The 14,659-nt window shown below is 38.9% G+C and overlaps 1 protein-coding gene across 3 annotated transcripts in view; it reads right to left on the minus strand.

Annotated features, from left to right (window-relative positions):
- The window catches only part of LOC121521774 (neurexin-3b), a 536,400-nt gene that overhangs the window by 14,964 nt on the left and 506,777 nt on the right, over positions 1-14,659 (minus strand). For all 3 annotated transcript variants that reach the window (XR_005992887.1, XM_041805939.1, XM_041805938.1), the window contains one exon: positions 7,772-7,850. Coding sequence is in view for 2 of the 3 variants with exons in the window: in XM_041805939.1 (XP_041661873.1) it covers positions 7,772-7,850 (79 nt within the window). In the remaining variant the exon portion in view is untranslated. The remainder of the gene's footprint in view (positions 1-7,771; positions 7,851-14,659) is intronic.

Below are 14,659 nucleotides of genomic sequence, written 5' to 3' on the forward strand. Positions count from 1 at the left end.
GTTCCTTCATTTTGGAGCTGAAAAGTGTGCCAAGGTATTATATCCGGTCTGATGTCGAAAATAGTTATTCATGCAACTTTAATCTATTTTCACCATGATTTTTTGCCACTTTTAATGTTTTTTTTTTTTTTTTTGCCAATTTTTGCCACCTTTAACCAATTTGCAGCACTTTCTTGCCACTTTTAACAAGAGTTTGCAACTTTACCAACTCATTCTTTCCATTAATGGTCACTTTTAGCCCATTTTCCCCACTTTTTTGTCACATTTAAAGCATTCTAGCCATGTTTTTGTCCTTTTACCAATTGTTTCCACTTTTTTGCTGCTTTAACACATTTTGCCCTTTTTACCCATTTACACCACTTTTTTGCCAGTTTTGATGCATATTAGCCATATTTTGTGTCTTTTTCACCCATTTTCCACCACTTTTTGCACTTTGGTCCCTCTCCTGCCTCTTTGAACACATTTTGTCAAACCTGAAACCCATTTTTGCCACTAATTTCACTTTAAACCCATATTCTTAACCCATTCATAAACCCATTTTTTCCCTTCTTACCCCCTTTCTGCATCTTAAAACCCAGTTGGTCACTTTTAGCCCATTACCACCATTTTTTTGCCACTTTAAACACATTTTAGCCACAGGTTTTGCCCTTTTTAACCATTTTTCTTCCTTTTTGCCACTTTTAACAACCACTTGCAACTTTATAACCATTGTTTGCCATTTATCTTTACTTTAAACAAATTTTCACCACCTTTTTTTGCCTTTTATACCCATTTTCCCCACTTATCCCTGCACTTTCCACATTTTTTTTGCCACTTTTTACCAATTTTCTCCACTTTCTTGCCACTTTTAACAAATTTTTGCAACGTAAAGCCCATTTTCCCACTTCAGTTGAAGTCTTCAACTTCAGTTTCCTGGGATCCAAAGTCTAACATTCCTGTCCAAATGTTTAAGTTCAGAGTCCTCAACCACATTGTTATCATTACCTACAAATATTTGTTCTGTTTTAAGAATTATTTTGAAAACGGCTTTACTTTTACTAAATCATTCACAAACTTAATTTATGTTTCTTTGATGAAAGTGGTTATTATTCAGGTGAAAAATAAAATATGGTTATCACAGCTTCACTTTACATTGGACCATGATTCTGCTGACCTCCATGGCCCTCCAGTCTGGCTGGGCCCCAGAAAAACCTACCCTTTCAACCCCCGTATTAGCAGCCTTGACAACAATACCACGGCTGCACTTCATTTGAGTGAAAAAGACAAAATATCATTGTTTAAAGCTAAGTGCCTCAGATTTGAGATCCCTTATGATGCCAAGGAGTAATGATTACTTACTTTTAAGTTCTGAGTTGTTAAATTTACCCAGTTCACTTGAGTATATGATAGTTTTTAATTAAGGTACCTTGTAGACCAAATATTGGTTAGAAATTACACAATAAAATTGAGTAGATTAGATGGGTTGTTTTTTATGGCGTCTTTTTGGAGGAGCTTTATGACTTCACTCTTGCCTGTTTTAAAAGCATCCTGTTTTGATTCCAGAATTTAAGTTGAATAATTTTCTTTGGTCTGGCTACTATTTTGTCTTTGTTTTTGCAACTTCAAAGCTCTGTATGTTCCAGCCAAATATTCTGATTAACACTTGAATTTATCAAAATCATTTGCATCAATTACCAAAACATAATTACATATCAATCACAAAATTGCTCTGATTACATGGTAATGACAAGCTGCATCACTTTTAATCAGTTAATCACTGTGAAATTAAATCAAAGATTGACTTATTTACTGTTCTGTATGCAGAGTTATATAATTGTTTATATAGTGATTTTCTGATTGTAGTTGTAACCTGGTGGTGAACTCCTGCAGGAAGGTTTAACTTTTTTGTAAGTCGTCTCTGCGTGCACGCTCCTTTTGTGCTCTCTTGTGGAACTCACATGGGACAGGAGGGAGAAGGTAAGGTTTAACATTTCTTTTATTAAACACACGGACAACACAAGCACGAGACGAGCAGACAGGACAGGCTGTTTGGCAGACGCAGACACAGACAGCAGGCACAAGCACCAACACGAGACGCCTCTTGAGGAGGGGCCGCTGCGGCGGGGGACAGCGGCGGCGCTGGGCCACCGCTGTAGCCCAGAACACACATACACTGACATGTAGTAGAAGCCAGCTGGGGGTTAGCCTGAGACTTATGGGTGGAGAAGAAGCAGCACACAAAATGGATGCCAATCATATGCATGCAGAAGCAGGGGGGAATAGGGGGGAGAGGATTATTGGTTAGTCTACAGAGCTGCAGTACAGTCCAGTACAGTGCATGCCACAAATGCCTTCTACTTGGAGCAACAGATAGAATAGAAAAACAGATATACTTTGTGGCAATAAAAGTCTTTTTATGCCATCTGCATTCAAACAGACATGTATATGCAGAAAGGCTAAAAGAAAGAAGGTGGGTGAGTCGGGGGATGGATGGGGAAGGGGTCAGGGTGGGGGGTTAACGCTCGGAAAGGGGAGACAGGGAGTCATTCTTTCACACACAACTTTCTTGAGACAGAATGGGGTTGCCTGCACAAGGCCAAAAAAAGGATGATGGCAAGAAAAGATTTTGTTGCCGTTCATTTCCCTATGTTGTATCGAAAAATGAGGGGAGGATGTTTCTTTAGAAGCCATGTGGCACCAAAAAATTAAAATAAAATAAACATGATGATGAAGAGGAGAACTTTGAGAATTTTCCAACCACCAAAAGTTCATGCGGCACAAGATGAGGCAAAAACGGGAGGAGTGGCTCTTATCCTTGCTTGGAGGATGGACGACGGATGATGAGGAGGACACCAAAAGGAAATAAAATGAACCAAAAAAAAAAAAAAAAAAACCCTCAACCACAACAAACCAAGAACCCCACTCAAACCCGCCCTTTGCACCCCAAAAGGAAAAGCAAAAAACAAATCTTAAGCAACCCAGCAGCTGGGTCCAAATCGATACAGAGGAGAGATGTTCATATGTGCATCACAGGAGAAAAGAAAAAACAAAATGCAACAGAAAAGGAACACCATGTCATGCAACTGTTCATACGACTGGAAGCGGGGCAGGAATGAGGATATGAATTTCTGTGTCAACATGGTGAAATGTACGGTATGTATGACTGTGTATGACTACATATATGTTGCCACTATATGAGGGGAGGGTACCATGTTCCCTGAAAACTTCTGTTTTTGAGAGCACTTGGGTTTGAGGTTTTAATAGAAGAGCTGTGAATTTCACTTCCAATTATCTCCAACTTAAAAAAAGCTACTCACGCTTTTAGATAAGGAACCTAAATACTAAGCCAAGGTACAGGAAAATGGCTTTCTATTCACATCAAAAAGCCATAAGCTCCAAGACCTAAATGTGGTCATAATTTCAACGAAATAACGCTAATACAGCACGATAAGACTTCAAAGTAAATGAGGTCCTTTCACAGATTGGAGGGTAAAATTAAAAGCAGAATATCTACCTAAATGCACAGAAAGAACCTCATTTCCGAGGGAAACACAGAAACGCTTGATTATCTGTGTCTTTCTCTGAGCAGTGATAACAAAGGGCACTGCATTGTTTCAGTTAAGGCTTATTATTAAAACTGAAAAGTGGACATATGCTTCGTGCTAAGCTGAGCCATATTTAGCCAGACTAAGCCGGCATCAATTAGTGCGCTATGATGGTGCACTGAAGGACAGTAAAGCCATTAAAATAGCCTGAGCTGTTAATGATTTCCAGAGTGCCTAAGGGGAAACGCTTCTCCCATACTAAGCCAGATCTGATGTAGCATACTCTCTTGGTTTACTGCTCAGATTTATGCTAACTGCTCCCGGGTATGAGCGTGATTGACAGCTGCGTGTTCAGAAGACGACCAAACCCAAGATGCCTCAAAATAACCATTCCTTTTTTACAATCTAGGGTTTTCTATCCAGCTCTGGTTTTATTTTGAAACTCCACTCTTTCAGTGTCTCATCACTTTGATTTTTATCACAAAGTGATTCGTGTATGTGTGCTCGTGTATGTCTCTGTGTGTAAGGGGAGGAGGGAAGAGAGACGATGCGCACAGAAATTCGAGGATATCTGTTCTCTATTAGAATGTTTCAGGTAAGGCAAGCCTCCGACGAAGGAAACAGAGGTACAAACAAGAGAAGAAGAAGAAGGGAGGAAGAGGCTCTGTTGCAGTTAGTCTGCTACATATCACAGTATCTATGCTGAAAGCATCTTTGTTCTCGAAAGAATCTCAAAATGTATCCTCTGTCAAGAGAGACGCACACACACGCACAGCAAGAGGAAATCAACCAAGTACAGGACAGATACATTTTGAAGCATCAGTTCGGGCGACATGGGGCTTGATACTAATTTCGTACTTTGTTGAGTAAAGTTTTGCTCTCGTCTGAATGCTGAGAGAACAAAATTAGTATCAACGCTTCGTCATGTCTGCAGCCAGTGGCCCCATCGCTAAGTGTAACTTGTTTTCGAGATGAAAGGTGTGAGCAGCTGGCTATAACGTGTTTTCTTCTCTATTGTAGCGTCCTGCACAGGGCATGCTATGGATGTAAAACTGAACTGCTTTCATCCATCTCCAAAGAGTTCTTTAGCACTAGAAAGACCATGGCAGTCATTTTGACTGGATTCAAATTTGCATTACTTGTGCTGCTGGTTTCTGACTTTTCCTAAAAGTGTGTGTATTTTGATTTAAAATGTTTGAACAAATTGCATAAAAAGTCAAAAACATTTGGTCACTTTGACCAAGAAAAACTGCAAGCAGTCATTTTGTCTGTACGGATTAAGGATGAAAAAAGGTTAAACATTTTGTGATTAATTGCACCCTTTTATCACATTCTGCAATTCCATTAAATTTGCATTTCAAACTGTCTTGGTGTCTTTTATTTTTTAAAATTTTATACTGTCTTAAACGAGGGATAATTGACTTCTTGTTTGGATTCAGCCCTGCTTTTAGTGATAGATTGAAGATTTTCACACAACCTTAAAAAGGAAAAAGGAACTTTTTATGAATTGAAAATGAAATAAGAGGACATTAAAAAGGTTCAAATGACTTCCGACTCATCCACTGAGCTTTTGTGAGTCTTTAAAGTGAAATGAGACATTAAGGAGCAGCGGTTGACTTATTTTACATCACTGTGGGTGCTGGGAAATGTTTACATGCCTTAACTAATGTATGCTGAAGGTGACAATAAAGCATGTGATTAATCATGATTAAAAAAAATTAGTCCACGAATTTTGGACCTTGATTAGTTGGGATTATTAATACATCAGCTTGATGAGGTTTTAGGCTGTTATTAGTCAAGCATGTACTCTTAGATCCTCAGGCAGGGGTCTCTAAGCGGTCCAAAGAACCCGGCTGAAACCTAAGGGAGACAGCCTGAGTCCCAAGGCTGCCTGAGAAGATCAGAACGAGTTAGAAACCTCTCTTAAATCTTCTCTTAAGTCATACCTAAATAATAAGAGAACTTTGGCTGATTTTAAGTTTTTTTTTAGAGATTTAATTTGGGGCTTTATTGCCTTTATTAGATAGAGATAGGAGAATGGATAGAGCTGGAAACTGGGACTAGAGAGTGGGGAATGACGTGGTGAAAAAGCCACAGGCCTGATTGGCCACAGGTGTACATTGGGCTTGACCTAACCACCAGGCCACCTGTGTCCCCTTCACGAGTTTCTACTACTTTTATTCACTTGATCTCATTTGAGATTAACATGCTCTGATCTTGTTTACCTGTTACCTGATTGTACTTGTGTTTTAAGTGCTTTGTTGTCTCTGCAGCATGTGAAGCATGTTGTAACTTTGTTTAGAAAAGTGCTCAATAAATCAAGATTATTATTGTTATTATTACAAGACAAATGCGCTGTTCTGTGGTGCTGATCAAGGAATTTCAGGGCTGACCATACTAACCTCTATCATCACCTCTATCCAGCTGTTATGGAGAGACAGAAATACTGATTTGGTGGTCATTTATAGGTTTTTATCATGGTTTCCTAAGCCAAATTGGTGTCAAAATTTAAAAATTTAAGCTGATTATTTTGGTTCAGAGAAGTCCAACTAAAAATGATACATTTGCATCGGAAAAAACGGGTTTGATGTAAAAACAAGAATCAGAAAAACATAAAAAAGTAATATTTTCAGTAGCATAAAATAAAACTGAGAATAATAAATGAGAATACGCTTTAATGCTATTGTTTTAGCTTAGATTGTAACATTTCCCCTGCTGAAGACTTGAGGTAGTGAATAGGAATGAAAGTCATAGTAACTGGTAGTGTTGTAGTACTTGAGACCGGTCTCAAGACCACATCTTGAAGGTCTTGGTCTTGTCTCGAAATCGAGAGCAATGTGCTAAAAAGACGAAGCCCTTGCTAGAACAACAATGGGCCTCAATTCATGTGTAATTTCACAAATTTGCTAGGATTTGAGCTTTTTTATGTGGTGCTTTGAAAACAGTTGAGGACCCCTTGTTTTTTGCTGTCAAATTCATTAAAAAAACTAAATTAAAGAGAGGATGCTCTTCTACTGTTTAACCTTGTGATCATTTTTTAAAAATGGAGCTTTATGGTCTCTGCTTGTCTCTGTCTCAACACCCAAAAGTCTAGGTCTAGTCATGTACTCTGTGCCCTCTGGTCTCAGGCATGTCCTGGTCTCAGTGTGGTCTTGACTACAACACTAATAATCTATACTAGCAGATATACAAATTTCAGTTGATATTTTCAACTGATGTTTTGGCCATAAAAATCTGCCTGTACTAGCTGTAAATATTGGCCACATGAACAAATAAGTTAGAGGAGGAGTTACATTGACCAAAGTCTTTTTCTTTATTCATCATTATCCTTATACTTTAAATTGTGTTTAAAGGGCTGAAATTTGTTAATTTATTCATTCTCACATTCTCAAACTTTTAATTTTGTGTTTTAAGGACTGAAGTTGTAGGTCTGGACTACATTTAAATATTGTTAGCAATATTGACATCAGCTAAAGTTAGGGATTGTGTAGTGAAACTTCATTTTTCTAATGGCATCAACATTGTATTTACAAAAAGAAATCTGAGCTAACAGCTCTGTGCTGTAAGAGTAAAAATATTGGTAAACTGTTGACAGTAGGTAGCAACAGCATTGCAGAATTGATCAGAAAAGTTACACGCAAACTTTCCAGTGAACAGGACGAATTGATCCCCAAAATATATTCTTTATAATTAGTTTATTGTTTAACTATAAAAGGGGATCAAAATTGACTGTTTTATCAAACCAGATACACAGAATTTTAGATTAATTATCTATTGCAAACATAGCAGTTTTTATATTGAATGATCACAGTTTGCTTTATTAATGGTTAATAATATTGAAAATGTCTACATGAGCTAGTAAAAATGTATATTTTTGTGTTATGTCATTTAAACACAACAACAGTATTTCTGTTTGTATTGGCTATCTATCATCAGAGATTACGAAGTTTGTGATTTAGGAGTCAAAATGACGTCTCATGGTCTTTCCAGTAGGTTTTGGAGTCCGGCCTTTCCAGTGTTAAACTTTAGATATATGTACTGAGAACCCCTCACACTAGTGTATATTTCTCACTGTGGCTAGTCTTCAGAGGTTTTTGTGTCTTTTTTTTTTTTTTTTTGAAGTTACACTTGAAGCTCCCATGGGACATGATGCTAAGAGGAGAGGCTCCTCGGTAGCAAATCAAAGAAAAAGAGAAGGAATAATAGACCAGGTTCAGAGCAAGCACAACTTGACACACCCATCCCACCTGCATGTCCGGAGTCGCACTCTTCCAGGTCTTCGTCGTCGCTGGAGCACTCGGCCGATGAAACAATGTCATCCGTCGTCTGTGGAGAAAGACACAGAGGAAAAAGAAGTGAGTGGAGTGAGTCCTCAGCTAAACTGCCCCACAGGCTCTCCATTCAAGGATATCTCAGCACGCGCAGACCTCTCCGCCTGTCCTTCGGCTTCCATATATCACTTGGAGTCAATCATATTTCACAGTGTTTATCATTTTTCACTTTATGTGCTTTCCACCTCCGCAGATAATTGTTTTCCTTCACCCTCCGCACTCTGCCTCCCATTATTTATCGCCTCTTTCCTCCTCTGTCGTCCACAATCAATGGCCCCACCAAGCCCTCACAGATCAACACTGTCCCGGCTTCTGATTTGTGCTAAAGGGTGCAGAGGGAGGGAGGGGATGGGGCGCTGACTTCCAAGCTTCACCCGAACCGGCGATGGATTATCTGCACCTTCCAGTTCCCACAATTCTGATTTATCCCCCCCTCCTCACTTCCCAACCCTTCTCTTTTTTCGGGTCGACCCATGGAGGACAGAAGGAGGGAGGGGGTTGTATTTCACCGACGGTGCGCTGGGCAGCCGGCGTTTATTAGAATGAATCAGCGGGGCGATAAAATAAACCCTGTCACCAAGCAGGGTTATGAAATCAGAGTGCTGATTGAGTTTTCCAGTCCTGGCTGAGGGTGTGGGGCTCTAAATATCATTGAGTTTGACAGACTAATGAAACGCGCCCCCATGCTTGCGCTGCTGCTTTCAACAGGGCCTGGAGAAAGCTGTCTACCTCCGGTGTACGAATACACATGCACGCTGATGTTCAACATGTACTCCTACCAAACCACAGTGAAAAGCTGGATTTTTTTCAAAGCCTAATGTGTGGTTTGATTATGCAGGAGGCTCTGTGTTATTTTCCATGTCGGTACATTTGATAATGTGTTAATGTGTGTTTGTGCTGGCGTGCATAATGCAGCACATTATGTACTGTACTCCAGCATGAGGAGGCAAAAACCATAGCAGGAGGGGAGGCTCTAAACTAAATTGCTGTAAAATATGGCCCCTTGGTAAACATGACTATTTATTGAAGCCACATTACAGGCGTAAAAGTCTTGGTTATTGCTGAAAGAGGGTTATTGCTTGTTATTATGATGGCGGCAGATGTGGGAGGCAGGGACACTGTGAGCGAGATGAAAAAAGCCAGCCACTTCAAAGTCTGTTCCAGCAATTTCAGCCCCAGACCATCACACCATAACCCAGCATCAACTGAAAACACAGCCTCTCTCTTGTTCATGCTGCATTTCTCTGCAGCCCAAACCGACAGCATCTCAGCACTGAGCAAACGCTCTCTCAGCCTGGGATGCAGCAGCTTAGCAGAATCTTACACACAAATCTGTATGTGCAGAATTTAGCTGAATAGATGATCTTCTATCGGAAATTTAGGAGGGCTGCAATTTTTAAATGACGTAAATATTTTGGAGCACTGGAGATTAATCTCCTAACAAGCATCCAGAGCTTATATATTAGGCCATTAAGCCTTTAATCAGGATGCACTTCATTATTTATATTATACATGGCATTTTCATGTCTAAATCGGTTCAGCTGAGGTAAAACAGGTGCAGTCCTCAACGCACTGGCTGCAGGATCTAATCCCAGTCCTGGTGCATTTCTTCCCCCATGCTCTCTCCACATAGTTTCTGTCTCTCTTCAGCTTTCCTGTCAATTACAGGCAAGCAGCACTGAAAAAGCCCCAAAACATAGACCAAACATGGCTCTAATCTAAATCAAATGACAACACATGAAGTGCATTTGCAAGCATACAAGCATTTCGCCTAGCAACACTCGACTCCCACCAATAATATGACACCATGATCGTTATTTAGATAAAGATCCTGGTTTTGTTTTCAGGGTAGAAGATTAGAGAAACCTAATCTCCAATAAAATGCTTTTTTATTCTAAAATCTAAATTAAAGATGTTATTATATTGAGGATTATATCAAAATTGATTAAAAATGACATCCAGTCTGTTTATGCCTTTGACTCTGTCTGCTTGCACATTATAAAAAATTAAGTGCCAAACAATTTGAGGCATGGATTTGTGGAGCCGTCTGAACTCAGAGAGCAGATTTGATAAGAAAGTGTAATAAAGGGTAACTTCAAACAGATCTGTAGAGAACACTTACTGTTAGCTTTGTTAGACTTACCATTTTATGCATATATTTCATATTTCATTGACATTTTGTTTTCTATTTAAGGCCAAGTTTATGTCTTTCATTTGTTGTTTTGTTGTTTCTCTTAGTCCTGCTCCTCCTCCTACTTCTCTCCCACCCCTACCCCTCCTTCTAAGCCCCTCTAGTCAAACCTCAGTAGAGCTTTGGCTGAGAGCTTTCAACATGAGTCTGGTCTGCTCAACAGTCCTACCTATTAGTTAGGGAAGGTTGACGCTGCCACTGTAAAAGAGCTGAACACTACTAGTGCTGTGCTCATGGTGATTAATGCTGGTCTTTATCATAACAGGGTATATAATTATGATGTTAATGATTAACAGCGGTCTTTTCTAATAGGCCACAACAGAGAGTATGGTCTAGACCTGCCATCTTTGTAAAGTGTCATGAAATAACTGGCTATGAATTGGCGCTATATAAACAAAGTTTATTAGCTGCAAAAGACATAACATCTGGCCGGTAACACTCCCTGGTCTGCTCGCTGTCATTGGCTTTTGCAGGCATTATGTCAGAGACAGCCCAATCTGGAATCTTGAGTGTGTTTGATATTTACAATTCCATCCTGACGATGTCTCCCTGATCCTTGGGGCCTATAATCAAGCTTAAAAAAGTCATCACTTGGGAACTATGAGATTTTTAGAAAGAAGTTACTGTAGTGCCGTTGCTGTATCAGTAACTAGTGTATCTGTTACTTTCAAATTCAGTACCACTGTTACACTTGCAAAAAATTCAAAGCTCTAGCTACTTTGTATTAAACAGCCAAAAACAACCTGTGATCTAGGTTGATAACATCTGATTTTGCAGGACACATTACCAAAAGTCATCTCAGTAGCATCCTAGAGGACATAATATCACACATAGAAAATACACTGATCAGTGATTGCATTGATGCTCATTCAAAAATGAGCATACCAACATAATTTAACCCCCTCAAAGTTAAAGACTAGAATACAGTTGAGTTTAGTCAATGCAGAGGAAAGAAAACTTCGTCCATTGCTTAAGATAGTGATTCTTAACTCACAAGACACCTGAGTAAACAACACACCTCTAGTACTAAAGAGCTCAGCACTGCAAACAGCAGTGACCCAGGTGCAGCTTAAACGAGCTCAGCAGATAAACAAAGACCCATCCAAACAGACAAGGTTCAGTTTTCAATCACAGCCAGCACCATGATCTGTTAACCCACGCTAAAAAAAAAGCAAATTTTGTTGACATGCTGTCCAACTGTTGAGTCTGCTACCTGCAAACTAAAACACCTACATACTGATAATGGCTGCATGAACAACATGAGTTGTCTCACTTCATGTGAGTGAGCACTACATCGAGGCAAATTTTAGTCAAAAATCACAAGCCCCACTTAAATGATAATTCACCCTGAGCGGCTGATATGGAGGCTTTTATTTTGAAAGCAAGCGTGCTTTAAACTGTTTGGATTTACATAAAGCTGCAGCAGCACATATACTGAGCATACGGAAATATCAAAAGGCATCTTTTTCTGTCTTCTAAAGAGCTCTGTAATAAATTTGTAATTTAGTTCATTTCTTATGCACAAAGAAAATAAAATCTGTTTAATAAAGCATGAAATACTGTAATGAGATATAACTAACTTGTAGGGGAGAATCTTCTCATGTCGGATCAGTCTGTAGAAATAAGCCTCTCATTTATTTTACATACACATCGTCCCTCTGCTGTGGAGGGAAAAAACCCTTAGAAAAAGGCTATAATCACTCGACCATTAGTCTAACACAAATGCTGGCAGAAATTAAATAAATAAGAGACACAACCTAACATTTTGTTAAAACTGTTAATGGGCACTTTGAGATTGTGGGCTAAAAATGAGCCGAGTGATTTTATATTCTATAAAAAAATGATGAGAACATTTGTTTCTGACCTTTTTTTCTGTCTGAAGTCGCCCCTCAGCTCTTTTAAATGAGCTGAAGTATCCCTTTATCATGTTCCAGATGTTTCGCTGAAATGATTAGTAAAATGGATGTTACTTTATGTTAATTATTCAGAAGTGGATTAAATGTGTGCCTCTGCAGATTAGAAGATATTTTATGAACTGCTGTGTCTAATCAAGTCCGTATGAGCTTTGAGTAGTTGGGGCAAAATGTCTCTCATGTGATCAGTGGTTAATAATTAAAGACAGAGATTATATTAATCCCTTGATATTATTTTTCAACTGACAAATGGCTCTCAGCAGCGAAGTTCTCATTGAGATGGGAAGAAATTTAGATGTAGAGAACTGCGCTTGGCTGTGTAAAATCTGCTCTGAATGCAACAAAATCAACGTGTATGTTTTATTGACATACACCCTGCATTGACTGCCACTCATATGTTCAGGCTTCTTAGTCCCCCACAAGCAAATTCTAATTGATGATATTTCAGCTTAGTAATCCTGGAAATAAAAGATGTATGATTCATCCTACAGACTGGAACTTACTATTTCTATGCAATCAAACACTCTCTTGGACTTTTACAGCCCTCTGCTGTGACTCAAACGAGTTATCGGCTGAAGTGCAACATCTACAAATTAGGTAGTGGGATTGCATCTCATGCTTGCTTTTTGGTAAGAACTGTGCAACGTCACTTCCTGCTCCAGAGCCACCATGCCTCCATTTAGGTGAAAACAAGCCCCAAAACTGAATGGCGGTAGATTGGAAAACAATGGTAGCAATGCATTTAGATTCTATTGCTTTGTGTTTTGTGCTTAAAAAATATATAAAAAAAACACAATTTGCAGAATTTCAGTATTTGTGGAATAACAAAGGAGAGTAAAAGAAGAGCTCGGTGGCTTTGGGTGCAAACTAGAGAGGAGCAAAGTGGTCAAATGTGGGACTGGTGTTGTGCCACTGCTGAGCCATGGTTGGCCTCTATGCCAATTTCAAATACCAATAAATAAAAAAAATGAAGACAACATGCCATAAAAATGTGAAAAATATAAACATTTCTCTTATAACCTTTGATTATTGATACATGGTTAAGTCTTGGTAAGAAATTAATAGATATAATCCTTCAGTTATCAGCTCCTTCTCCTTAGGAATCAGGCCGACACTCTTTCTACCTTTAAGAGTAGGTTTAAAACATTCCTCTTTGATAAAGCTTATAGAACTGCTTCATCTACCAGCATCATCCATACTTCTTTTATCATTACTAGAACAGTTAAATTGAATCTAATAGAAACTCTACACTCTTACAATTGTCAATAATAGTTCATATTATCATCCTAACTGCTAATGCCAATATTGCATTGTTCTGTTTTCTATCAATCATCACTGTTATTGAAATTTTTCAATACTCCAACCATCATTACTGATGTCAAAGCCATATCCTACAAAATGGAAGACAAGTTAATGGCCACGGCAGCTAAATTTGTTGTTTTGTTGTTTCTCTTGTCCCTCTTTCTGCACCCCCCCCCCCCCTTTTCTCTCTTCCTGCTTCTCTCTTCTCCAATCCCATCGTGGCTTTGACAGATAGCTGTTCAACATGAGTCTAGTCTGCTCAAAGTTCCTGCCTGCTAAAGGGAAGTTTATGTCTCACCACTGTAACAGGGCTAAACACTGCTAGCTCATTGTATACACCTATAATTTGGTCCATTTTGTAATTTTAAGATAAACATCCCTGTTCAGAAAAGTCATCATTGTTATGGTTAACTCACTGGCCATTGGATTTGATCCCCCATCATTTAAGACCCAAATGTCCTTATTTGTGCCATTCATTTTCATGGACTGTTCTCACCTAGAAAGGGCCGGGGCCGGCAATGCTTGGGCAAGATGGATTACTCTTATCAACTGTAAAAATGTTTTACATTTTTGATTACTGTAGACGAACAATATCTGCTGCTTTCTTTCTTTTAGGATTGCTCTTTTCTTTCCTTATTTCATTGAGAAGCTAAAGATAAACAGGAAATGTAAGAAAAAGAGAAAGGTGCAGTAAAGACCAGTAGCTGGAATGAAACCAGGGTGATGAAATCACTCACTCATTCTGTCTTCCCTACTCCCTGCATAGGGAGATCTCTGTAGTGGACTTTGTGGTGCACTCACCTACACAACGAAAACAAAACAAACTCAGACACTGCTCCAGCTGCCCATAATGACGACATTGCTGTTGTTTTGCAGCTTAAAACTAGTGAATCACAGCATGAAATTCAGTGACTGCAAATGAAATAGTTGGCAAATTTTCGCAAAACAAATAAATTACATAAATGAATATTGTGCACTGAAATCTGCCTTGTCTCATTGGATTATGCAAAAAATAATGATCTTGTGCCTTTCATCAGCATTATTAGGAGTAAAACTGTCAAAAATACTTTAGTCTTTATCTTAACAGCTTCTTAATTTCAGCAATGCCACCAAATACTCACTTTTCTTGTGATTATGTGTTTAATATGTACACTGGCCTTCCTCTTCTCATCTGTCTGCCATAGTTGAGAGCATTCAAACACCACTTTTCCTTCACTACAGCTTTGTATCACAGTGCATTATGGCATTCAGATTCGTACACCACAAAAGGACATATGATGGTTTCAGACCCAGCCTTAGATGTATGGATCAAAAGCTCCACCAAGTCAGGTAACATGTCAGATTAGTCATTTGAGAAGGCTACAATGTTGTTGTTGTTTTCTTTTTTTTTTTGCACCT

The sequence above is a fragment of the Cheilinus undulatus genome, linkage group 14, assembly GCF_018320785.1.
Source record: "Cheilinus undulatus linkage group 14, ASM1832078v1, whole genome shotgun sequence".
Taxonomy (NCBI): domain Eukaryota; kingdom Metazoa; phylum Chordata; class Actinopteri; order Labriformes; family Labridae; genus Cheilinus; species Cheilinus undulatus.